Below are 27347 nucleotides of genomic sequence, written 5' to 3' on the forward strand. Positions count from 1 at the left end.
TCATTTTAAGAGCAATTTCCTGTTAATATACCCAAAAATTGTGATAGTGTTCTCTCATTTTCAATATTTGAAATACTAATATTCATCTAAAGCAGCCAGCATTGTTAATAACTTGTAATATTTCTCAATTTTGCTGGTTTTAAGTTAAAGGGTCTAAATTAAATAATGCATATTTCGCAAATTGTAGATTTAGGCTTGCAAATCTGCTGTCAGAGACTGGACATTCAGATATTTGAGTGACTTCAAGGATTCATTCTTCTCAGAGTCCATAGTTACAGAGTCATAGTACTAGATATTTACCATAACAATAACCCATCTCAAGTAGTTTTCTATGTAATTTCCTTCTAATATGGCCTCTAAACAAGTTATACTAAAAGATATGTGAAAACACCCCTACCTTCATTCCCTGAAATATTTTTTTCCTGGTGGTCAGTGTGCAGGTGATCACATACCACATGGCCAGTGTGCAGCAGCCCAGTTTGAATCCCACCTGCAGCCCTTCACTGCTCCACTATCAAATCCAATCTAAACCGGTCACATGTGAGACATTTGGTGAACTGACATGGAATGACCAAAATGTTATTTAATATAGGCTAACATTTCAGATCAATTGCTTTGTATTTTCTCATTTAACTTGGAAAAAATATGTATCAGTTCCCCATCACCATTTTCCAGAGCCCAACATAGTATCTACAAGTTGCTTAACCATTTCATAATTCACTGTTAATGAGCAAGTCTGTTGGCATTTTTGTGATTTGTCACTGAACTGCTCATTTAATGTCTTTGGTGTAGATAGATCAATATATGTTCTCTTATGTTAAGTGATGACTTGACTTTCCTCTCTGTCTTCCCCCACCCCTCCTCCTACCAGGAGTTTCCAACCTTATTCAACAGGTGTGTCGCCTTAACAAGGGCCTGCGTCTCCTCAACCTCTCCAAGACTTCACTTTCCTCAAAGGGTAAGTGTGCAGCGATTAGACACAGCAGCCCCTAGTGGCTGACTGTGTGACAAACACAGATTTTTTTTTATCATTGTGAGTTCATATTACATTACACAAAGCAGTACAAAACACTGTGTCTTGCTCAAAGACAGCTTGGAAATTGTCTGTAAAAGCTAGCTGTAAGCCAGGTTCACAATGGTGGCCTGCTGCTCTAAATGCAGTTGCATTTGAGCGGACAATTGCTCAAACAGAAATCCAGACCAGTAAATGTCCCACGTGAATCAATCCAACAAATAATAATCAGGTCAAAACTGAAAGTGGTCGATTATTTATATTAAAAAAAGTATTCTCCATGAAATCCCGTGTATTAGCAGAGTGTCCCAGTTTTATTGCTTTTATCCCAAACAATATATTCAACAGTATTAGAGCAGATTCAAAAGGATAATGTTAATACAGATGTAATTCCATATGCTTATAGCTTATTCTTTGATGATTATTGCAAATTACATGTAATTCCTGATCTTAAATGGCATTATGGGTAATGATTATCTGATTTAGCTGATATAATGGACATTTCTGTCGTTACAGAGAACAGTATTATTATACTACTTGAAAAACACACAATGTTGTAACAACATAGTTGTTCAGAAACACAATAAAATTTAAAAAAAATGAATTAAATTAATAAAAACCAAAAGTACTACAAAAAAGCTAATGGCCAAACAGGCTAATCTTTAAAAGCTAATGTTACGTCAGGGGTAAAGCTAGCTGGTGAGATACAGCTACAGCTTTCCTGAGGGATTAAACTAACCCGACCCTTTTCAATGAAAAAGATCTATTTTGTTGATCCAAGATTCAATTTGTTATCAAGTAGTGAAATGCCAGGAAAGCAAGGAAACCAAACTCTGGCTAAAGCTAACTAGCTTACTAGCATAGTTGGAATGTAACAGTCATTTGAGTTCGATTAATGAGACTTGTTATCTTGGTTTTGCCTGTAAGTCTTATTTTTAAATGTGCTGAATGATTAATATGTTTATTGTAGTCACTGTACTTGCTTGACAATACACGTACACTCATATAAATATATTTTCTGTTCTTTAGCTTGCAAGTTCTCCCCCCCTCTCAAATCTTCTGCTTGTGCATTTACTGCTCTGCTCATTTTCAATGCAGAATAGGCAAGGAGATCCCTAATTTAACGATATAGCTAAATGCAAACTTCATGCTACAGACAGTGACCTTGACTGCTTTTGTATGTTATGAATGGGAAGACCACACTAGGTGCCGTTTTAAAAGCCACTGGGTTGAAACAGTGATTTGGGAGAATGCAACGATGATGCTGACCTTGAATGTTGGGTGTTGGTAGGTGGGTATGACTTTGCAGGGGCTGAGCACTTTTTGTTGAATATTTATAGATCTCTCTCACTCCCCCTCCTTCCTTCTGTCTCTAAAACACCTATGCCAAGCAAAGCCCGTATGCACGCTTATGCTATAAACACATGCTTACGTCACCTCTCAGATGTTAATCAGACATGCAAATAAGCTGAGGCATCCCAGGAACTCTCACACCATTACTTCTATAGACACTGTCACACAGACTAGTTGGCCTCTAAAAGTCTGTGCTTGCAGCAGAATCAAGCAGCTGATAGATGGATTGAGGTAGAGTGTGGGGTGGATTAGACACTCTGCCCCCTCTTCCCCTCATTTCCCTCCTAATCGCTACAAATTAGGGATGAACAGCTTACTGCCTTGCCAGCTTCAGATAGGCACATGCAATGGCTGTCTTGTTCCACCCTCCTCTCTAGTGCTAAAAACACTTCCTGTTGGTTGTTATCAGTGATATATTTTAGATTGAATACAGCACAGAGAAATGGTAGTTGTAGGCTTTGCATTTGTTTGGCTCTCATAGATGTTTCACCAGTGCTGTTGCTGTGTCTGTATTTAAGCTGTAACCTGACATGGGGTGCTGTGTGCTGCAGAATGAGGATTTTAATGAGGGCTTCCATCAGGCCTGTGGCTGTAATTGTGTAGTGATCAGATTTATACATACTTTTGTTTGGCTTTCAGGGCGCACTTGGAAACTGGGATAGTGAGTAAAAGGTGGCTGGCTTCCTCTGAAAGCTCTTTCCGTACAAGCCTGCCATGCGCTGACAAGTCTCTGCTCAATTAGTTTTTATTTTTTTTCCACAGATTGTTTTGTTTTTCTTCGCCTCTTCAGCTTTTTTATTCCTCAGTTGCTGATATGTAATGTCCGGAGCATTAAATTGGCCCCCTGAAAAAAAAGATTATAAGATGATTAAATTAAACTGCTGTATCCCTTCTCTTTTAATCCTCCCCCCGTTAGGTGTGGTTTCATTGTCCCAGGCACTGTGCTCAGCTGACGACTATTCCAATTCTCTGCTGCATCTGGACCTTAGCAAAAACCCCGGGGTCTTATCTGGAGAGGACGCTACAGTAAGGCACAAAAATTATCGCATTGTGTGTTCCCATTCAAATATATTAATGCACACTTACTGTAAAAAATCTTGAGTGGAGGAGGGGGGAAAAGGAATCCAGGTTCAGTCAGTTTGCGCAGTGAAAAAACATTTTTCAGCCCAGCTGCAGATTCTGAAGGCCAAAATGCTTCATTTTGGTCTTATCAGACCACAGGGGCTTCTTCCAGCCTACTTCAGAGTCTCCCATGTGCCTCCTGGCAAACTGTAGCTGAGATGCCTGCGCTTTTTAAAGAATGATCATTTTCTTTTCCACTTCCCCATAAAACTGTGGAAGATGAAGCGCCTAGCAAGTTGCTACTGCCTCCACAATCTCTTCAGGCTTTCAGGCTGAGCCTCTGAAGCTCAGCACTCCTTCGTTGTTGCCTTAGCTGCTTAGTCAGTCTTTTTTTTTTTTAAATCTATACCCTGACTTGTGTGTTTAGGTCACAGTTTCGCTGAGTTGCTTAGAGGGTTTTTCCAGGCATTGCAGATGCAAATCTCAGATTTTACAAATATTAATAGTAGTATTTATACTAATACACATAAACAAGTGAAACATGCTTATATATAATTAAGACATTTTATGTCTATAATATAATATGTAATATAGGTTTATACTCAGTTTAGATCACTTTACAGATTAATTTTGACATTGTGATTTAGTGAAAGTCCGTCATTTTCTCTATATCCAATCAATTCAATTCAGCTTTATTTATACAGCGCCAAATCACAAGGCGCTTTATATTGTAAGGTAGCTCCTACAATAATACATACAGAGAAAAAACGAACAATCATATGACCCCCTATGAGCAAGCACTTTGGCGACAGCGGAAAGGAAAAACTCCCTTTTAACAGGAAGAAACCTCAGACAGAGCCAGGCTCAGGGAGGGTTGGCTATCTGCCGCGACCGATTGGGATGAGAGATTGGTGTCAAAATGCAGGATGCTGTTCAGAACATGACTGATTTATCAATATATCAGCAGCTGTTTGTACAGGCATTTATAACAGTTGATAAATGAAAATATAAAAAGTAAAGGATATCAGAATATCAGACTTTTAAATCACTAAACATCAGTATTGGTCTTGGTCTTAAAATCCTACATTGACTGGGTTCTAATGATGTTAACTAATTCCCATGTGAGAGTGTATCAATTAATCCAATGACCACTGCCCTTGACTGTGCAGATGTTTACTTGTGTACATCCATAACTCATAAATATTAACACTATCTTAAAGTCTCTCTCCTTCTTCCCATGCAGAACCTGTACCTCTTCCTGGCCCAGCCTAACTGCCTGGTCCACTTGGACCTGTCTGGAACAGACTGCACTGTGGACTTGGTTTGTACTCGCTGTCTTTGTTACAGCCGATATCCACCCATCACTATCTGATCTCATCACTAGAATGGGATTCAAGCCAAGAAACAGAAAGACCTAGCGGTCTGAATATAAAACGCCTACCACACAAAACCTCACTTTATTCCATATCTCATAGAGATTCTCTCTGCATAATGCTTTAGGTGAAAGTGGGAGCTCTTAGAAGGGCCAATAATGAAGATGTATAACCTTTGTGAATTATACAAATTATGTCTTTTACGGAAAGCACACAGAAGCATTTGTTGCAAGCATCTTTGTTGTTGTGTCTAAATTTAGCATGTCTGTGAGCCAGTGTGACAAATGGCATCTTGCTGTGGTAGCAGATATGCTAACAGTGGAAAGGATGACAGAGCTTTCTCTCAGGGAGAGAGTTCATTGACCACATGTCTGTCCCTGCAGATTACTGCTGCGATGGCAGTTGGTTTGCTGCAAATATGCGATACTGTGTGGTTAAAAATGCTGAAAGTTACAACTGTACTCACGTTTTTAACGTCTGTGTCTCCTTAGAAGATGTAGGGGTTTGTGAAAAGGTCACATTTTATTGTTCATTCTCAGTCATTGCTGCTTTGTCAGTGCTGTGTTGCTGCTGATGCAACAGAACGCCATAGGGACAGACAAGGTTGGGCAGAACAGACATAAATATTCTTTTTTTATCGTTTCCACCACGGCAGGGAGGTTAAAGATCAGAGTCGGTTACAGATCTAAGATCTAAGCACTGCCATTGTTCAGCGGTTCAGAAGGACAAGATCTACAGTAAATGCTCCATTTTCTGTACTGACTACTACAAATACAGTACACCAGAGCTTACAGCTACTTTATACTTGTATCCACCATAACAGGCAACAGAATTTTATCCTTATTACCAAAGTACTTCATCTTAAGCTCAGTTTAGTTTGGAGATTGTTTTTCATACAAAAATTATGATCAACCTGCTGTTCAGTGAAAAAATATATTTAAAACATTTTTCGATTTAAATGTTTTGAAATATTTCCAAAACTTGATTTGATCTGGGCTGAATCCTGTAGAGCTTTACCACGGCAGGTGGAGTTGCATTTAAAGCTGCATTTAAATGTGTTTCTGCACTGCTAACCATCACGAGTGAAACCCAGCAGATTGTTTTGGACTTGGAGTAGATAAATATTGAACAACATGCCGTTTTGCACGCTGTGTGTAGACTCGTGCCGTTTTAAAGGCTTCAGTGAAAGTAAACAGGTCTATGTTAGTGAAGCACTGGCTTTTGCATTAGCATTGCATGCCAGCTAGTTACAGTTATGGCATTTGACATTTTGTTTCACTGAGGCATTAATCTCGTGCTAATATATCCTATACTATTATAATATATAATATACTGCGTTTACATGGTTTTGCTACCGAGCAGATCCATCACAGCTGGTGCAGTCTGTATGAATTCTAAGGTGTAGGTTACAATGTACAGCTGCACCTTAGACTTGATGTAGTACTGTAAGTCAAGCTTAGTGTAGGAACCTTTCTTACTTTGTGTTGTTTAAAGAAACACACATTCTTTTGAGTAGAGTGACAAATAAAAGAATAACCAATGGTTACTGTTTACGAACACCACATGACAGGTGCTGCAGTTTTACATTAAAAAAATACATTCTTAAGCTTTCATGGGAAGGTGAAAGTATAGAGTTAGTGCTGAAAACAACAGGATGTAAATACTTTGAAAGTCTGCTAGTAATGGGAGACTTTCAAAGTACTTTATAAAAATGATTCCCGTCACCTAGATTTAAAATTACTACATGAACAGGGATCAGTTAATACTGTAATGTGTAGATATATTAATATAATGGGTCATTTTGTGCAATACTTATATTGCTTCTTGAAGAAATGCAAAAAAAATTGTACTTTTTCTTTCTCCAGTTCATTTGTATCATAATAAATTTAATTAAAAAAAAGAAGAAGAAGAAATCAAATGAAAAATAAAGCTACAGTTTAGAGAACATCTACCTCTGATTTAAAAATGACAAAATAATAAAATCAACACATAAGGAAACTTAAAGGAAGTACATATTTAACCTTTGAAAGAAGAAAGAGAAAGAAATATCACAGATGTAGATTCTAGCTATAGGTCTGTGAAGGTTCTCAGTCATCCAGGTCATTGTAGTCAAAGGAGCTTGCAAAGAAAAGCGTCTGGACTTCTTTAAGTTGCTTTGTAGAGACCAAACAGCCACTTCACAAGCGCATGGCACAACATAGAAGAGCCACCTCCACAGGACAAGACTCAGCAGTTCATCTGCATCTTAAGGATAAAGGACACTCTTTTGAGGATGCCAATGTTCACATTTTAGACAGAGAGGACAGATGGTTTGAAAGAGGAGTGAAAGAAGCCATCTATGTCCACTGTGAGCGACCATCTTTGAACAGAGGCGGTGGTTTACGACACCAACTGTCTGCCATCTATAATCCAGTTTTGAGTTCCCTCCCCAGACGCCTTAACACCCACTCACATCCTGGGCCATCTGACCTCAGGAATTCGCATGATAAGGTGGGGCCAGGTTTCACAATGAGCTCACCTGAAACTCTGGCTGATTGGGACCCACACCCAGTTTCACACCTTGGCTCAGGCGATTAGAGGATCATCAGGGGGTCCTTTTGTCCCTCTGTGGGGGAAACTCCCACTAGGTTTAAATCTGGGACTCCCCACCATTTAACCTTAGAACTGAAGAAGCTTCTCGGATGAGAGGTGAATTCTAGCTATAGATAAATTCTCTTTATCTACAGCTTTTTGACACTAAATATTTATCACAATACAGAATAATTATGTTAGTTCTTTACAATTGTTTAAACAAGTTTTAGTGTGGAACTAAATCAGAGCACAGACACTGGCTAACCTTTGGTTTCTCAAAAATATAATTTCCTCTTAATTTGTACTTATTATGCTTTTTGGGGGAAAATGGGGAAAAAAAGAAAAAGGCAAACAGTTTCTGGACTTTTCTTGCCGCTGTGATACGTTTACTTTCCTCCCTCGCTGCTCTTCACTTGAGCAATTTTAACACCTAAAAGCAGCGAGCTTGTCAGCCAGGAATCTGTTTCGCAGAGGACTAGCCCACCCGTCCTGTTAATGTGGGCAATGAATTTTATATTGAATTATGTGCATGGATGGAAGTCATTGCTTCTCTTCTGCTTTATTTCCAAGTTGAACTTGCTCACCTTCAGAGGGTGACAGAAAGAGTTCTCTGTGAGACCCGCTTAATGCCCTTTTTTTTGTGCTAATTGTCATTTATCCTTTAGAGAGGAGCTATCTCGGAGAAAATTAGTCTTTTTTAGTGTTAGCTTGTTGGATTGAATTATTAATACGTTTCTGTTTTTAATCTACGCTTGACACACAGACAACGGTCGATTAATCAATTTATGTGATGGATCACGCTGCCAGCGAAAAAATGGATTTGTCCGATAGTTTAACCTCTCACAAGTGATGGGATGCTTCTTAAATTATCCCAGGGAATCTGGGTTTGGTTTAATGCCAATCAAATTTGCGTCCTCCTGCCTAACAAACACATATTTATCATCTTTATTTTAACATTGGGCGGATCACAGGTCCCTGCACATTCACTTTAGTACTCTCTAAAGCTCTTTATTTTGAAAGTCAGCCATATCATCACAAGGCATGGCTTGATTGATAATGGCCTCTGATGAATGATACATGGCGCTGTGCAGCATAATGCAGCATGGATCATATAGGCAGAGAAATGCATGTGACACAGCATAGTTGGTTTCCTGCACGAATCCTGTACAGCTTCTTTTTTTTTTCTTTTTTTTTTTGAGGCATTAAACATTTGATAGATATCCAGTGCAACAAATTGAAGAATAGTAATTCGTTTTTCCTGGTATGGGCTCAGCTTGACTTTGATTCAGTACAATACAATTACACTTCTTATTGCCCATTTGGTCCTGCTATCGGGAATTAGTAGACTTCTCTGACAGATGAGCACTTTCCGTACACTCTTTCAAAGATTGGCAGAAACACTACTGGCTGTTTTTCATTTGACTGCTGGAACTCGGGGCCGTTAACCCTTAAATATGCACGGGAAAAGTAGCCGAACAAGACTCCATTTTAATAAGTATAAAAATATCACTTATTTTTCAGTCTACATTATTGTCGCTCATTTAGGGTGTAGATTTGAGTAAGTGGTGACGTGCAGCAGCTTCCAAATATTCTGAAACAAATATTAATCATTCAAACATTTCTTTAAGGTGAGAAAATGTTCTCTGTCAGTCTTTCACAGATAATAAAATTAATTCAGTGTTTTACCTAAAGTTCAGCTAAAGTTCTTTTCCTGGCTGAATGCCGTACTGAGAAACCTTGTTATTTCTATAGGCCTAGTTTATACAAGGACAGTTTCAATTCTGAGTACAGGAACAATGTTAATTAGCATTTAAACTCCAAAGAGATATGAATTCAACAAATACCAAATTTAGTACAAGTACAACTCTCCTTCACAAGGGGAATTCTTATCTTACTTATTCTTTCAGATAGTGGCCTTGGTGACTATTGTTTGACATGATTAGATTGCTAATAGTGTTGCATCTGTGTGGAAGTAGCAATTTACCCTTTATAAAACTTTAAATATAGTTTAGTAATTAGTCCACTGGTTCAGGGAGATGAGCATCGTCACAGTGAATGGTTTTTGGACTGGTGTTTATATACCAATTAACTACTCTTAGTGAATACTCAGTGTTTTGAGCAAAATACAAAATAGATTTGCCAAAGTAGGAAAGAAAACAAAAGCCTGTCACAGGATTACAGTTTATATGCTTTTCTTTGTTTTTGTCCTGTGGATGCAAACAGAGATTGAATCACAAAACAGCTTGTTTTTAGACTGTAAATGCAGCGAGGGGTTGCACTAGATAAACTGTGAATCATGCAGAATTTGTCATGAAAAATATATGGTTGTTCTATTTAAGGTCACAAGGCCCAAACATTAGTGTGCTTGTTGACAGCCAGAATGAGAAGTTTAGTAAAAGGTTTTGTGCACTGGAGTAAAAATATAGAATTGACTTTAAGTGAAACCAGATGTTGATATGGGGAAAAATGACTATGTAGTGGAACTGTTAACAATTGAACCATTTTTTATAAGCTCACCATGTTTTATGTAGAATATTTATGTAATGTATTTCAAATGTATTGAAAAAACAAGTACAAATGCAACAAAAGCTCAAACAAAAGCTTTTATACTCAGATGCAGGGATTTAGAGTAACTATTGTCCAATGGTAAATGGACTGATTCTTATATAGCGCTTTTCTACTCTCCCAGAGTACTCAAAGCGCTCTATACAACATGCCACATTCACCCAGTCACACCCATTCTCACAAGCACTTTATCTATACTTAGTGCTTTTTCTAACTACATTCACACACATTCATACTCCGATGGATGCATCGGAGAGCAACTTGGGGTTAGTATCTTGCCCAAGGATACTTGGCATGCAGACTGGAGGAGCCTGGGATCGAACCTCCAACCTTCCGATCAGTAGGTGACCTGCTCTACCTCCTGAGCTACAGCCACCCCAATGCTAAGTGGAATGAATGAATGAATGAATGAATGAATGAATGAATGAATGAATGAATGAATGAATGAATGAATGAATGAATGAATGAATGAATGAATGAATGAATGAATGAATGAATGAATGAATGAATGAATGAATGAATGAATGAATGAATGAATGAGAGCATCTTTTATCATGTACTCCTCTCAGCCTCAGAGTTTCACTTTGTTTTGTTGAGGAGAATTCACAGCACTGATTTCCGACGATGTCATATTTCTTGGAAAATCACATGCAGCAGATGCTAAATGCGCCTGTTTGCAGTTGTAGAAAGTCAATGACAAACACTGCATTATTCTGTGGAAAGTCAAGCCATATGGCACAGAAAGGATCAAATAAATCCCGAAACGAGACTGTTTTCTGTCCAGATTTGACCGCCTGTCGAATCTCGTTGTACTTGTCCTTTTTTACAACATGCAGAGCTTCTGCTAAATTCTATTTTTCAATGTCAAGCAAGGCTGTCTTTATACTTTAAAATATATATTTACTCAAGAGTCTTCACATTGCTTTTGTGTCAGCTTTAATTTGTGCTATAACCGTTTTTTCAGTACTCAAGAGCCAAAATAACTGTTATACAACACAATCGTGTTCACCATAGTGAACATGACACCTCCCATTTATCTCTCTGTTTCCCTGCCAGTTGTTTGGGGCCTTGCTGCGAGGCTGCTGCGCTGACCTCTCCTACCTGAATCTCTCCAAGAACTCCTTCTCTCACAGGTGGGCATTCACCTCAAGTGTAAATCCCAGTTTAGGCTATTTGTGTATATATATATATATATATATATATATATATATATATATATATATATATATATATATATATATATCAGTTTGCTTAATATGACTCAGCCAAACAGCTCTGGAAATTTTCCAGTCAGGAGGCACAGAGTGAGCATCATCATTTATTTCCCGTAGATTAGCGTTTAGCCCTGGACCTCGCTGATAGAATTAGCATACAAGCTCACATCGCATCCCTCATTTATTCTGCCTCGCTGCATCTGTGTGTGCCGAATGTTTCCAGCTTCCTTTAATGTACACATGTCTCTGTTTGCTAACAGGTTTTCTGTCTGTCAAGCACTTGTATGCATGCCCAACAGTGCTTGGGTTGTCGTTGTTGTTGTTGGCGTGCGTGTGTGTGCGGTTGAACCCTGTGTGTGTTTGTTATCTTCACTAGCAGGCAGAAGCCGTTCCGGCTCTCATCATGTCATGTCCCACAGGAGCCTGGGAGCTCCCCTGCTCAGCATATTACATTACAGAATTACAGAGAAAGAAGTTGGTGAAAAATGAGACTAATTTTAGACGGGAATTATTGTTCCAATCCCCAGGCTCCCATGCCTCCTTCTTTTCCCCTATTCGTGTCTACTTTTATCTACTCTATCTCTCTATCCATCTTTTTTTTTGCACCTGTCTAGCAGCACCTCTATTTCTCCCCTTCCTTTTACTTATGGCATCTATTCTCCATCAGTCTTTTCTTTCTGCTTTTTTATCCCTTTTTCATAACTCTTCTTCCCTCATTTATACCTCTCTCCTTTCCTTCCTCATCATTCTCAACTTATACGCCCCACTCCTCCTTCCCTGTATCCTTATCGCTCTACCTCCTTCTACACATTTTATCATCTTTCCCTTTGCTCTTTCTCATCACATTCTTCCTGTGTTTGTAGTTCCTAGTTGCAGTCCTCCTGCTGCTCTTGTGGTATTAAATGCACGCTGGCTCGGTGCTGCAGGTTGGATGGCTGCTGTGTTGCCGTAACGACACGAAGGCACGAAACTGAACCGACTTGATAAGAACCGACCTCCTGACTGCTGCTCATGAATATGGAGCGGGCTGCCTCAGACCACTCCTTTACCCTCTGCACACATACAGATGTGGTCACTTTTGACTAACAATGAGGAGTCTATGAAGATGCTGCCACACAGACGTGCAGGCACGGTTACAAGTTGCTGATAGAGCTCTCTGGAGAGTGTTTCATGAGAGAGACAGTGACACCGTATCTGCTTATGCCACAGAAGCCATTCTGTATCCGTGCAGCTTTGACGGGCTATATGCTAATCGTTACAAATGGGTCAAAGGAGAGCCGCTGTTACACACACTGGGAGGTTATCTGAAAAGGAGCGACTTGGGATTGTAGTGCAGCTGCCGGGGTTTCTCTCACTGCTGTCTTCCTCAATGTCTTTATCTTCTTTTTTCTTTTTCCTTGTGACCTTTTCCTCTTTTTTTAATCCCTCATAACTTCATTTTCTCCCACTTTTCCCCCCTCTTTATCTCACATTTTCCCTTTCTCATTTCCTCTCTTGCCATGCAGTTTAATCTTATAGCCAAGTTAACATGGTTTTGTCTGCATGGGGCGAATGTTCTAAAACACGTTACTGTACTCTGTCAACCATGCATTTGCCTAATGGGAATTCAGACGCCACAGTTCGGCACGTTTACTTCCGCCCGTGTGCGTACGCCACTTTTAAAATGAGCGCCTGTTAAAAGTTAAATGTGTCCCGGTCAAATTTCTCAAGGCCACCGTGGCAAGTTGCTAAATTATATTCTAATAGACAGTCATAACAGTCAGTGTGAAGCACTGGGTCGTGTGCACAAGGACAATAAGGGCTCGGGCTCACGCTGCAATATGCACACAGGAATTTGTTGAAGTGGAACAGAAATTGGAAGGGTGTAGTGATTATTCATTATATTCCCAGCCAGTCAAATTACTGCGCTCATATCTGTGAAGCAGCTGTGCCAAACACATGACAAAATTGTCTCAGCAATCAGAGGAGAGGAGAGTGCAGAGCAGCTTTCCCTTTTAGGCTATTTTGGGGGGCTGGTGCAGCATTACAGGGTGTATTTCTAAAGACAGGTGATGTCTCTTTTTAGTTCTGTCGTGTTTGTGCAGTTTTCATAACCGTGGCTAGGTTTGCACTTGCTGTTGGAGATGCTTTGAGGGGACTTCCACAAAACGCTTCCTTCCTCAGCTTTCCAGACAATTTTTTTTAACATGAATCTTTTAACGCCCTGCTCTTTGAGACTGACGTAGCAGCTGCCTAGGCCTGACATATTTTCAAGCTGAAGTGTCAGTGGAAGAGGAAACACTAAAAGTAATTCCTGTGTTTCTGGATGTTGAAAAGTAAGGTTGACAAAGTGTTGATGAAGCTTGAAGGACTTGTTTGAAAGTGTGACTGTGTTTCTGAAATGGCTTAATTCAGATAACGGAGTCAAAGTGTTGGTCGAGCTTAAGGAAGCATCATTGGAAAAGACGAACCTTAAATGATTCTGATATGTATGATTAAACTGTTAAAGTAAGGAATAAGCCTTTTATTGTAGTTTGCTGTCATATTAAACCAACAATAATTTGGTGAATCATCAATTCTGCGGTCAGGATAGATCAGGGACGCTGAACATATGGTATATATAACTCCACCATCACCCCTGGGTGGTAGTTTGTCTGTTCTTCTCAAGCTTGGGTGCTTTAACAGAGTCCTTGGAGTTTTGGGGTTCTGCTAATTAGGACTATGCTCTTCTGGATGGAGATCTCTGATGTTATAGTTCATAATGCTCTTGTTACCAGTGGGACCTGTTTGGATTTTACTTTTCAAATCTGCTCCAGTTGTTCCTTTAGCTCCTTGTACTCCTGCTACTCTATTTTCTCATGCTTCTTCTTCCTGATGTTGCTATCTGCTGGGATTGCCACATCTGTCACAACTTTTTTCTAATCTTCCATGTCAACCACCTCTATGTCTGGTTGGTTGGCTGCTTGTTTGTCTGGAACTGGAACTCCCACAGGACCTCAGCCCTGTTGTTCTCAGCCACCTTTGGTGGGATTTCACATCGGGACTTGGGGACTTCTAGTCCATATGCGGCACAGATGTTCCTGTAGCCTATCACAGTCACTAGGTTGTGCTTCCAAATGTATGCGTTTCCAGCTTGAATCTTACATCCTGCTACTATGTGTTGGATAGTCTCCATGACATCTCTACACAGTCTGTAGAGACGGTTGGCTGAGCACGTCTAACTGTGGATCTGTTGCTCAGGGCCTATTCTAGTGGACAAGGACATATCGATGTTCAAAGCTGGTCAAAGGATAAAAAAATCATGCTGAGATAAAACTTTGGTTTTAAACTGTGGTACTGGGAGTGGGTATGACATTGATTTTGGTAACAAAAAAAAAGTTCTTCACCCTCAGCATTTCAAAATGCAACATGCATGCCTTTGCCTATGTGCTTCATAAAATACACTGGGTTTCAGGTGGGAGGGACTGAATGTAGTTCAAATCCCTGGTGGCTGCTTCTACTTTCATAGAATTGTTAATGAAATCAGTCGCACCTGTGCTTTTCATGTCAAATATAAAAGGTTGTCTATCTCTCTATATTTAGGGTTTTTTGACTAGTGAACTATGAGGTAAATTTTACTCATGAGTTTGCATTCAAAGTGCCTCAGCAGTGATAGCAATACTCATTTATCAGGTAGAAGCTAAAAAAAAAGAGTTTTGTGCTGCACAAGTAAACAAGATATCAGCCACCTGAAAAGCAATAGCAGGTAATCTTTCCAAGAAAAACAAACTTCATCTTTCTGCAAGATGAATTCATCCTTCCCCTCATTCTCTCCTCCTCCTCCTCCTCCTCGCCACTCATGACATTATCGTTCCTTCTCTAGCCTCCCTTCCTCATCCTCCCCTGTGGTGAATTATGTGTACAGCGCGGGGGCTGGAACGGCAGATTGACAGCTTTGACAGGTGCTAAACAGATCGGAAACAGTACACTATATTCATTCCATGAATGCCGAGTACAGTCCCTGCTCTGACTCAGAGGAATGTTGTTCATACATGGAGACTTATTCTCTATGCTTCCTATGATGACGGGCTAATGTGCTGTATATGTCAGGCAGATGGTTAGATAATAGGTCCATGTTACCTTTTAAGTGATGGCAGTAATTAATGCCGACTTCACCTTTTCATGCTGTCGGGTTGATATAATACTGACCCAAATGTCGGAGCGAGCATCTTTTTTGCTTCAGCCTTCTTCTGGCTCTCTTCCCTCCCCTGTCATTGCTCTGCTTGTCTACTGCAAATTCTCTGTCACTTTTTATGAGCGTATCAAGTCCTCCTGTCATCCTCCCTCTTGTTATAGATCAGTGTCATCCTATTTTTCGGTCTGCCTGATTAAGATTTAACTTAAATGCTCTCCTCGGTGCTCCTCTCCCCCTCTGTTTTAAAATCTTCCTGTTTTTTCTGTGCTGTCCTTTTTCCAGAAAAGCCAGAGATTCTCTGCCAACTTTCCGTCAGTTCTTCAGCTCAGCATTCAGCCTAACACATGTCAGCCTGGCCTCTATGAAGGTCCCCCCTGATTCGATGAGGTGAGTCGCTGTCAAACGCATGGATTTTTAGGGAAAATCAAACTGGAAATTGGAAGTGCTGTGCAAAAGTCTTGAGCCACCCATCATTTATGTATATGAGGAAAATGGGAAGGAAGTACAACAATTTAATTTAAACATGTGTAGGCGTACATGGACATAAGTATATAAGACAAAAACAGTTTGTACAATTCTAACAAGCTTGAAAGTCAATATTTGGTATAACCACCTATATTCCTTAACACAGTCGCAGTAGGCAGCTTTATTGTGATTACTTTAAACAGTCTCCAGGCTTCTTGAAGGACATTCAATACTCTTGAATGTCCTTTTGGCTGCCTTTTGTTCTCATCTCTGTCAAGATGATCCCACACTGCTTTAATAATGTTGAGGTCCAGACTCTGGGGAGGCCAATCCAAGACTGATAGTGTTTTTCTATCCATGTATGTTTTTACTGCATTGGCTGTTTAGGATCATTGTCATGCTGAAAACTGAAGCTGTCGCCAATCAGACATGTTCCAGATGTTGCTGCATGGTGTATCAAAATCTGATGGTACTTTTTTGTGTTTGTTATTCAGTAAATTTTAACAAGGTCGCTGACACCACTGGCCAAAATGCAGTGCAAAACTGTGACAGAGCCTCCACTGTGTTTTACAGATGGCTGTAGACATCCACTGTTGTAACCTTCACCTGAACCCCTCCATATGTTGACAAGGATTCGAACCATATTTGCGTTGATGTGTTTATAAGACTGGTTGCCAGTGATTTTCAGTCCAGGTCTTGTGCAATTTGGGATACCTCCGCCTTTTCTCCTCATTTCCTTTCCTTGGCTTCTTGACAGCCACCCTTCCACTGACACAGTTTGTGATGAGGCATCAGTGAACAGTAGATTGATCTACTGGAGGACCAAATCCATCTCTCAGGTCCTGTGTCAAATATTTAAAGTTTCCTATTAATGATTGAATGATTCATACATCAGTGTTAAGTTGCTTAAGAAATAAAACAAAACAAAACAAAAAACCCATTCCTCTGTAAATTGCGAGGATTGAAAATGACTTAAAATCAGGCAACGTCCAGCGGGAGGAAAGAAACCCTGTTGCTTTTGCACAGTACTTCAGGATCTTTTGTATGTATTGTTATGTGTTACTGGACCTTGGCTCATTACATTGTATTTCCATATGGCACAAAAGACTAAAGTTTATTTGATGGTGGGAAAAACAAGATATAATCCCCAAGAGTCACAAACCTGTATCCAGATATAGATAAAGGAGAAAAATGCCAAATAAACAAGTCAGTCAGAAAAATGCATCAAAACAACCTTTCAAAAGCTGCTCTGTGAAGATGCTCATAGTTCTGACAGAAGAAGTGACCTGTGAAGAGAGAGGTCTCTTTTCTCTTATGACACATAGATCAAAGTCAGCGCTGGGCACCGTCGCCATAAAGGTACCAAAGCACTATATATTACTAACTGGCATGTTAAGTCTACATATAAAGAGGGTCAAAGAATGTGCTCAAGCTCAGTGTCTGGCAGTAAACTGGTAATTGTATGCTGTCATCAGGACCAACCCATGATAATTAGGGGTGCACATGTCTGATAAGCCAAATTAGAATCTGTCTTTATAATGTGATATTATGACAAAACCAGTCACAAGAAATGGACTTTTTTGTCACCAGTCTTCAGGTTTAATTACAGTTTCATTCAGGGAGTCATACAAAGGAGTATTGTTATGAAATTAGCGCACACCCTAAATGGAGTTGGAAACAAAATTGGGTTGTGCTTTGCTTTAGCTCATAAGACTGTGTCAGTCGAACTCTGCTGCCATTCTGTTAGAGCTCATATCGGTTGTGCTACTCAAAATGCTCTAGCCTGCCCACAGTTGCTGTGGAGGTACAGCAGCTTGGCAACCCACCATTCCTGCTTTGCCTTTCATGCTGTGTCTAACTTGATCAGTCTCATACTTGCTGTTATTGGTGTCTGCTCTGTAATGTGCTAGGTTTGCTGCTGCTATCCCACAAAAGACCCCACACTGTCAAATATAAATTACTGCAGATAGAAATATCAATCATCTTTAGACTCTTGTGGTCCCGACCTAACTACTGTTAGTTTTGTATTCTAATTATGTATTGATACACTGGGTCTTCTTGATGTGGCTACAGTATAAATATTCTGCTGACTCTATGTTTAGCTTTGACCAGTATATCATCATTTGTGACAGCCAACTGGCATCTGATTCCACTTCATTTGGGAAATCTCTAGACGCGATGCATATACTGACTTGGCAAAATATCCTGTAATAAAAGCCAAGATGCCAACAGGATGCGCTAATATAGATATCAAGCAGCTACTGAAATATTATGCTAGTATTATTAGAGGAAAAAAAGCTATAAATTACCTGCTACGGAGATGCTGGAGAAAGTGTGTTCCTGTGCCTCCTACATACTTTATGACTGAAATTTGGAGAAGCCACTTACTCCTACAAGATAAGTTTAAAGTCCTTTTTGAAAATAGAAATATTACAGTAGGCTTGGAATTATGAATTAAGCGAATCTGTTGCTTTAAAAAAAAAACCCACTTTATTAATTTTTTGGATGATGTCTCCCAGCATTTCTACTACAAATTTCATGCACAGTAGGAATAATGAAATCTGCAAAATAATCCAATTACGGGATGAAACGCCTTAAGTGAGCAAACGCGGACTTGAGGGAGACACGTTTCTTTCTTTATGATATTGGACGCAGCATTTCCCCCTCAGACTACCTGCCGAGCAGCTGTGCGATCAGGTACATTTTTTACTTTTGCGGGAGAATTGTGATGAATGGAAACTGCGGGTACAGCCAGAACTCATATTCTGTTTAGCTTCAGTGGAGGTTGATGATATATGTGGGTTATAAGACAAACTTGTGCATCTTGTTATTTTTAACTCCTAACCTTGTTGAGGGTGTCACCGGCAGTTTTGACTGCAAGTGCTGAAGAATGAATTCCCACTGGGGCCACTCAAGCTAAAAATGTATCCACTCATGATGCTGTAAGCTGCTTTAGTTTCAAAACACTGTATAAACCGAGCTCAAGGAGGAAGACTGCTGAAGGCCTTTCGGTTTTCCATCCAAGAGGACACTCGTAAAAATGGGAGAGCCCCCCCCCCCCCCCCCCCCCCCCCCCCACACACACACACACACACACTCAATGCATTATTTCTGCATTCCTATTCCTGTACTCCAACTTTAATGCATGCAGAGGCCTTGACAGGAGGAGGATATTACCTAGGGATGCATCGATACCGGTATCGGGTATTGGGGCCGATACTGTAAAATGTGTGTGTACTCATACTCGTAAAAGTTAACCGATACCATGAACCGATACTAACTTCTTTCATTAATCAGAGGGTGGCTTGTCATTTTTGTTGTAGTTCCGCGCTAAACAGGCACAGGGTTAGGCGAGTGAGACTGGCAGCTCCAGATAAAAAAAAGAGAAACTGGAGGCTGCTGTAGCTAGGCTAAACAAAATGTCGGTATGTCTGTGAAGGTTCTCAGTCATCCAGGTCATCGTAGTCAAAGGAGCTTGCAAAGAAAAGCGTCTGGACTTCTTTAAGTTACTTGAAGACGTTTCACCTCTCATCCGAGAGGCTTCTTCAGTTCTAAGGTCAAATGGTGGAGAGTCCCAGATATAAACCTGGTGGGATGTCCCCCCACAGAGGGACAAAAGGACCCCCTGATGATCCTCTAATCGCCTGAGCCAAGGTGTGGAACTGACCTCAGGAATTCGCATGATAAGGTGGGGCCAGGTTTCACAATGAACTCACCCGAAACTCTGGCTGATTGGGACCCACACCCAGTTCCACACCTTGGCTCAGGCGATTAGAGGATCATCAGGGGGTCCTTTTGTCCCTCTGTGGGGGGAAACTCCCACCAGGTTTATATCTGGGACTCTCCACCATTTGACCTTAGAACTGAAGAAGCCTCTCGGATGAGAGGTGAAACGTCTTCAAGTAACTTAAAGAAGTCCAGACGCTTTTCTTTGCAAGCTCCTTTGACTAAACAAAATGTCAGCAGTGTGGACCGGAACAGCCAACTTTAACTCAGGTTTTGGAAAAGCGATGAAAAATGTCAAGAGAAAATCCACGGGCAGTTAAAATAACAGGCTCTGACTCATTTTATCGCTCTGGATGACCAGCCAATGCCGGTCGTGGAAAACATAGGATTGAACCGTCTTCTCAGCATACTCGAGCTGCGATATGAAATTCCCATCCGCCCATACATCAGGGAGATAATGGTGCCAAAACTTTCTGAAGAGGTAAAGACAAGCAGTGTGTGCGCGATGTCAGTCCTTGGTTTAACGGCACAGTGGACTGATGATCCACGGGCAGATGAGGAGTTCGTCAATGCCAAATACTTTCGTTACTTTGTTTGTTTGTTTACAATATGGACACTCTGCAACAATTTAAGTTTATTTTATTCTCAAACCTAATTTGTATTTATTTGATTCCAAACAGAAGTGTTTATTTATTATTTCGAAAGCTCGAGACAGTGCCAATAGTTCAGTGATATTTTGTTAAATTGCAATAATTTAACAGAAGTGCTTATTTTTCACTTGAAATTCTTTTGTGGTCATTTTTATTAAGATATTATTTATTATCGGCAGAGAATAAATAAAACCTGTCTTCCAATTCATTGCATTTGTGTGTGTGTGTGGTAGAAGTATCGGTTTTTGTACTCTGTATCGGCAAGTACTCAGATCCAAGTATCGGTATCGTATCGGTTTGAAAAAATTGGTATCGTTGCATCCCCTAACCTGTCCTAATTTAAAGCAAAAACCGCCCAGCAAACAAGGTTGCCATTTTTCTGTCATCATTGTTTCAGTACAAAAATAGTTTATGCCATATGGAGTGTGGTTTGCATCCAAACCACCAGTGAGAGTTAATCATCAAGGTGCACATTAGGCTTCAAATGCTTTTCCTTGACAGTGGAGCCAGTTCACTGTTCCGTTAGTTGACTGGCCTTCAATCAGTTGACACAGACTGAAGCCCCCGTGTTGGCCAGCTTCCACTGTGCTGACGTGTCTTTGTGGAGGACTCTATGCCCACCAGCTTCAGGAGATCTGTAGCTAAACCAGCTCACAGAGCAGCCAAGCAAAAAAAAAAAAAAAAGGAGTTTCCCAACGGGGATAAATGGAGTTTTGCAATATTACAATTTCTCTGCTAGGCGTAAAGCCTGCTGAACACAATCAATAGCAGAGAAAACAAAGCAAAATGCCAGCAATTGGGATGATTGCGCACTGCGTGATGGATCCCAGCCAAAATGGATGGAACAGACTCCCCACTTAGCACTTTTCCTCATTACCTCCTCATGGTGCATAACTCTTAAATGTGTATTCATTGCAGAAGAACAACCTCCAGCGGAGCCTTGATGTGCAAATGTATTTTTTTCCCCGCATCCAGCTGGGCTTGTGTAAATGTACAGTCGCTACAATCGGCCACTTCTGAATAAAACTTGAAGGTTTTTGAGGTAATTTCTGTTGCCAACTTAGTGAGCTATGAATCTTATATTTAAGCTACTTTTCTCTAAATCCTTTAAGATGGTTCTTAAACTTTTAGGTGTGCAGAGGAGAATGTGGGGCGGGAGGGGGGGAGGGAGGGAGAAAAAAGGCGATTGGATTTAAATGGAACTGATTTTTATTTCTTTTTCTTTTTCAATGTGGTTTTTGCTCATCCTTGTGCCTCAGTTGACCTCTGTTTCTCAACATTTCCTCTTATCTAACTATCATTTTCGTACCCCTTTTTCTATATCTGCTTCACGATTAATCTGTATTTCCTCTCTCTCGCTCTCTTTCCCATCCCATCCTACCTCTGTTTTCCTTCAGGGCGCTGTTCCTCGGTTTGTCCAATAACCCTCATATCACTGATTTACACCTGGACATCAGCAGCTGTGAGGTACGCTCTGTTGGTCTGTACTCGGGGTGTATTCACTCATCATCTTCATATATTACGCCCTGTGGCTATCCCATCATGCTCTGCTCCTCTCTGTCTGCCTTCCACAGTTGAGGTCAGCAGGTGCCGGGGTGATTCAGGAGCTGTTTCCTCGAGTTTCATGCGTGGGGACTTTAGATATCTCTGATAATGGTAAGAACCCACAAGGGATGCACTTACAGGGGTTGTTGTATGTGTGTTGGGCAGCTGTAAATCGTATAGACTACGCCATTATTGTTTTGACTCCATCAGCTTTTAAATTGAATGGCTTTCTTTTAAACGAAACTAGTGAACCAGTTTCAGTCATTAGAGCCTGGCTGATTTATCGGTGGGCCAGTACTGTTGGTTGATATTGGTTATTTCCTGATCTATCTGTCTGCATTTTATAACAACCAGTAAATGAAAATGTAAGTAGAGCTGGGAGAAGCACCCTTCAGCTGTGAGTGTTGACATCGGATAGTTTGAGGTGAATCTGCAGCTTCACTGTTGGCAGCACTTGTACTTGAAATGCCACAAACACAACAACCAGAGGCCTGCACTATGAAGAGAGTTCATCATACCCAGGGTGTCTTGCTGTTATCTGGACTCACTTACCCTCCCTGTGGCGATCAGAATAAGTGGTCACACGGAGCTGGTTATCGGCTCGCGAACTAAACCCCTGCATGTTCACAGGCTGGCGTTGGCATCTTCTGACCCATCCTAGTGATGGAAAAGTGTTCTGGCAACAAAGTAGCTGTTTTTACAAAGAAAAATGAAACTATGGGAAAATATGAAAAGGTTAAATGTATAAAAGAGACACGGTAGTGTTTGTGAGAGGAAAGGCGCTATAGAGTAATATATACATGATCTTAGTTTAATCAAAAACACCAAAAGCTAATCTATTAAGGAGGGATCTATGTCAACAAACCGTTTTGTTTTATCTTATCAGCACAGTAATAGCACTGGGTTATGATGGCTGCCCTGCACACCCACATGAATGCGATTAGAATTTACTAGTCATCTGCATGACTGATAAAACGAGAATGAGATTTTGAAGCATGAATAAAGAAGCTGATTCCAGTCCCCTTATCTGTGTGAGTTTAGTGGCTGAACTAATGTATTTCTTCATAGTTCAACGATGATGTAATCATTCATGGCGACACCAGATTTTTGTCTTTACATTCAAGACCTGATTACCAGCTGGGAATAGTGAACAAAGACCTGCTGCATCATACCACTGATGATGCAAATGTATGTGTGAATTTGAATCACTGTGTTAACATACCAACAAAGGCATGTTTTGATTCTTGCCTAATCTTAGTCCTGTTTGTGGGAGTTAGCGAAATCTCTTTTAAAGACCATTATTTGTGCAGTCCAATTAAATTGTCTTTAAATAAATACCATAAACGACTTTTTTAGGCATCAAGATACATGATGCCTAAAAATCTGCTTTTGATTGTGTTGACCAGAGCTACTGCAAAGTGTAGTTCTGGTCATGATGCATGTCCATATTTAGTTTGATATATTTTCAAATTTTACAGGACTGTTCTTCACCTTGAAGTTTCAGTAAAAAATCTGGCACTTAACCAATGAATCCTGTGACGTTGTAATGGGTAAAAACTAGAACTAAAAATATATATTGGACTGTTTTTACCACCTACCCTGCTGACCGCTGACCAGCTCGTTTCCCAAACAGCCAGTAATCTAGTTATAGTATTATAACAGAGACGCTAATAATACCTGAAACATTAGCTGCACCCTCCCTTCTCGAATGTGTCACAGCGAGCTTTCGTAAAATGAATGCACTTCACTGTGAGTGCTGGAGTTTATTTAACCCGCAGATATTTTTGATCCCTGAATGAGGCATTTTACTCTGAAATATCTTGCCGTGGTAACAGCTTTCATTTAGCAGCATCCTCTATCCTTGAGCTTTTGAAAAGGTGAGTGGGTGTGAGAAGGAGGAGGTTTAATTGGGAGTATTTTGGAATTTCAGTGGGCAGTGAGATTTTGTTCCAAAATGGACTATGAGAGAGAGAGAGGGGAAAAATGGAGCTTTGAGGGCCAGAAATGTTAGCACCTGGCTCAGTAAATCATGAGTCACTGGTATAACGGCCCAGTAATACTCAGTTTTATGTAATAAAATACGACTTGTTCAGTTTTTTATACCAGTTAATGGATTGCCTATTTATGGTCCAGAATAACTTGAAGTTTCAGGCGTGTTTCTACTTTTTTATTGGCACGTACTAGGATGTAATTAAAGGTCTACTTTGAATGAGTTTTCACATAAGCTCCACTGAGCACTGCTGGCGTTGCGCTCGTACTCCAATGATGTGTGTCGTCTTCTGTTTGTGTGTGTAGGTTTGGATGCTGACTTGCTGGCTGTCATCCCAGCGTTCTCCCGGCATCCCTCCCTCAAACACCTGATGCTGGGGAAGAACTTCAACATCAAGGGCAGGTATGGACCGCGCGGGGGGAAGCAGGGAAGCAGCTGTGTGCAGATGGTTTGTGGAGATGATGCAGATGATGAATGCTTTCCCTCTTGCTTCTGCCTCCTCAGGGTGCTGGATGAAATTCTGCAGAAACTAGTTCATTTGGTGCAAGAAGAAGAGTGTGTGAGTTTGATTATGTAACATATTGTGCGTGCACAAATTCTCTGTGGTGTCATGCTCAGATGCACGCCCACGCGGACCTCCGAGATTTGTCACTGCGCGCACAAACCCTCGCTTGTCACAGTTTAATTCTTGTATCCTCATTCGTGCGCTCTTAAGCTCCATCTCCCACCTGCCACGCGCGCAAGGTATAAACATGTACACGAGCCACGCTGTCTACGAGCCAGACGATTGACTCATTTGGTCTCAGTTTGTACGCGGGGCTCCCGAGGCTCTCTCTGCTGCGCAAATTCAGCATGACAAGTAGCTTACTCAATTATTTACCACTGTTGATGGTGATAGTTCACAACGATGCTCCAGAGGTGAACATGGACTGATGCTTGGATGAAAGCGCACCAACACTGGCACAGGCGGTTGTAAATGTGCACATTTAAAGGAATTACACAGGCGCTTCATCAGAGGTCAGCCGTAGTCAGCTCACACATTAAGTGTTGAAAACACAAGCATCGAAACAATCTGTGAGTGTCCCCTGCAGACTGTTGGCATTAGTGTTAGTACCATGTTAACGCTCTAGTATGAGTCATAAAAGGCTTCTAGCCTCAAACGTGAGAAAAAAGAGAACTCCCAACAGACTAAATGAAATGAAGATGATTCAGAATGCATAAGACTGCCATCAGTAGGGATAAGGAAACAGTTTGTTTCATAGTCTGTACACCAGGAGTGTGGATTTTAAAGGAATCGGTCAACATGTGATTGAAGTGCAGATTTTCAGCTTTAATTCAAGGCTTTAACAAAAGTGTAGCATAAACTGTTTTGGAACTGCAGCAATTTTTATACACAGTCCTCCATTTTTGCTCAAACCTAACTGGACAATTGCCCAACATCAAGTCAGGAACAGTCCCACAGAGGTAGGAGTGTCACTGTCAAGGTCTGCCATCAAGAATGGAAATGCAGAGGGTTTACAAAAAGTGCAAACCACTGGTTATGCTCAAGAGCACGAAGACCCCACTAGACTCTGCCAGAAACCATCTAAGAGCGCCTGCACACTACTGCAAAAAAGTATTTGCATAGATGAAATTAAGATCAACCTGAACTTAAAAGATTGCAAGAGAAAAATATGGAGAAGGACCAAAAAAAACTTGATTTGTAGCATACAATATTGTCTGTCAAACATGGTGGACGCAGTGTTATGGTATGGGCATACAGTGGAACTGGGTCACAGGTGAATTCTCAAATGTACAGGGCTAAACTCTCTGTTCAAAAAACTCCAATGCTGCAAAACTGATTGGACAGTGATTCGTACTGCAAAAGTACGATACTGGCACAAAAGCACACTGCAAAAGCAAACCAAACTCAAAGCAAGGAAATATTCATCTTGATTGTTCGATCTAAAATCCACTGTGCTGGTGTGCAGAGGCAATATTACAAATTCTACAAAAACATATAAAACTAACTGGAACCTCATTCTTGTTTGTTTTAAGCTGTAAAAATGTAATCCATTTTCTCCTGTATTTAATTGTTTCTTAACCCCCCCCCAAAAAACTGCTTGCTCCAGGTTTATGTTTACCATAGAGACATGAGAAAAGCATCGAGCTTCACATCTAACTCTTTCCTAGAAAACTAATGAGTATTCTTCAAAATATTGTAGATGGTTGTTACAATCCTAGCCAGGTCCAGGAGAGTTAACCACAGGAGACTGTGCATGGCTGGAAATCTTTGTGTGCATAAGGAATATTCAAAAATGTGTTCATAGAGTCGTTTAAGCAGAGACAGGCAAAAACCTTCAGTAGAGCCCTTTTCAAACCTTTTTTTAACAGAAAATGTGTCCAATTTGTACATCAGCAACATCATTTAAAGGAGTGTTAACAATCAAATTAGTTCAGCGTGCATTTCAAAGTCCTAACGAGTAAAACAGCAACACAACAATTAATAATGAATGAGGGTTTGAAATGAAATCTGATCTGATTTTCAACGATGTTCTTTCATTATTGATTTTTTTCCCTAATTAAATTTCAACAGAAATTGTAATAATTAATGAACCTGATAAATTCACAGATTTCTTTTAGAGTATGGACGAAATTGGAAGTAATAACTTGCTTTAGGTGGATGTTTCTTTTATCATTTAAACATGGGTGGTGCTTCTCACATATAATTACCCTCTATAAAAAAATAAAAAATCTGATTTTCAAATATGCTTCCGTATTGGTTACTCCCTGCTCCCCTGGCATCCTCCAGGCCCTGCAGTCCCTCTCGCTGGCTGACTCGAGGCTTCGGCAGCGGGGCACAGTGCTGGTCAACGCCCTGGGCTCCAACGCTTGCTTACGGAAGGTGGACCTGAGCGGCAACCTCCTGGAGGACTCTGGGGCCAAGATGCTCAGCAAAGCTCTGCAGATTAACACAACACTTAGGTGGGTGTGTGTGTTACAGCAGTAATGGTCGATTAAGATGAAGAAAAGAGGGGATTTCAGTGCAGATCAGAGACCCTCATACGTAGGAGGGGCATCTGGAGAAGATGCTATAGAGAGCAGATTAAAGAAAGAAAATTAATATGTTAGGTTTAGGGAGGGGATACAGTGAAGTTTCTATGAACAGTGAGTTGAAGGTGGTGCTTCAAAGATGGGAGGGGGTGGAGTGGCATGTAGAAGATAAGAAGGCCCTTATCTCCTGGGTGGGTGGGGGGGTATTAGGACCGGACCTAATACTGAGTAGCCTGAGGGATGTTACAAACTGGAGAGATGAATTAGTGGGAGGGGGACCTTTTAGACAAAGCTTTTACAGCACCACCCTTAACAACACAGCGAATAACACTTCATGTTCGGAGGTATGTTTGACTTTAGAGTTTTAACAGCCTCCTTGAAGACTGGGGTTGTGGTGTGGGGGTGGAGTAGTACTGTGTGTGTGTTGGGAAAGGTTGGATGTGAAAGTTACGAAGAGATCAGAGAGGGAGACCACCTAAAGAGATAGATCTGGGTTTTTGCTGATTGAATTTCTAGGGCAAACCAAGTCGGGGGGGATTGGGGGGGGGGGGGGGGGATTGAGGAGGAGGATGGATGAAAGGAAAGATGAGCTGAAAATGAGTGATGTATTAAAAACAGGAGCTCGTCGGTGTCGG

At 40.7% G+C, this 27347-nt stretch overlaps 1 protein-coding gene across 6 annotated transcripts in view; it reads left to right on the plus strand.

Moving 5' to 3' along the window:
- The window catches only part of carmil3 (capping protein regulator and myosin 1 linker 3), a 99422-nt gene that overhangs the window by 43812 nt on the left and 28263 nt on the right, over positions 1-27347 (plus strand). For all 6 annotated transcript variants that reach the window (XM_087831554.1, XM_087831555.1, XM_035912961.2 and 3 more), the window contains 10 exons: positions 872-958; positions 3282-3391; positions 4671-4748; positions 10993-11069; positions 15586-15690; positions 21542-21611; positions 21719-21800; positions 23985-24081; positions 24184-24238; positions 26471-26643. In XM_087831554.1, coding sequence (XP_087687680.1) covers positions 872-958; positions 3282-3391; positions 4671-4748; positions 10993-11069; positions 15586-15690; positions 21542-21611; positions 21719-21800; positions 23985-24081; positions 24184-24238; positions 26471-26643 — 934 coding nt within the window. The remainder of the gene's footprint in view (positions 1-871; positions 959-3281; positions 3392-4670; positions 4749-10992; positions 11070-15585; positions 15691-21541; positions 21612-21718; positions 21801-23984; positions 24082-24183; positions 24239-26470; positions 26644-27347) is intronic.

The sequence above is a fragment of the Neolamprologus brichardi genome, chromosome 18 (assembly GCF_056152115.1).
Source record: "Neolamprologus brichardi isolate AB-2024 chromosome 18, ASM5615211v1, whole genome shotgun sequence".
Lineage (NCBI taxonomy): Eukaryota > Metazoa > Chordata > Actinopteri > Cichliformes > Cichlidae > Neolamprologus > Neolamprologus brichardi.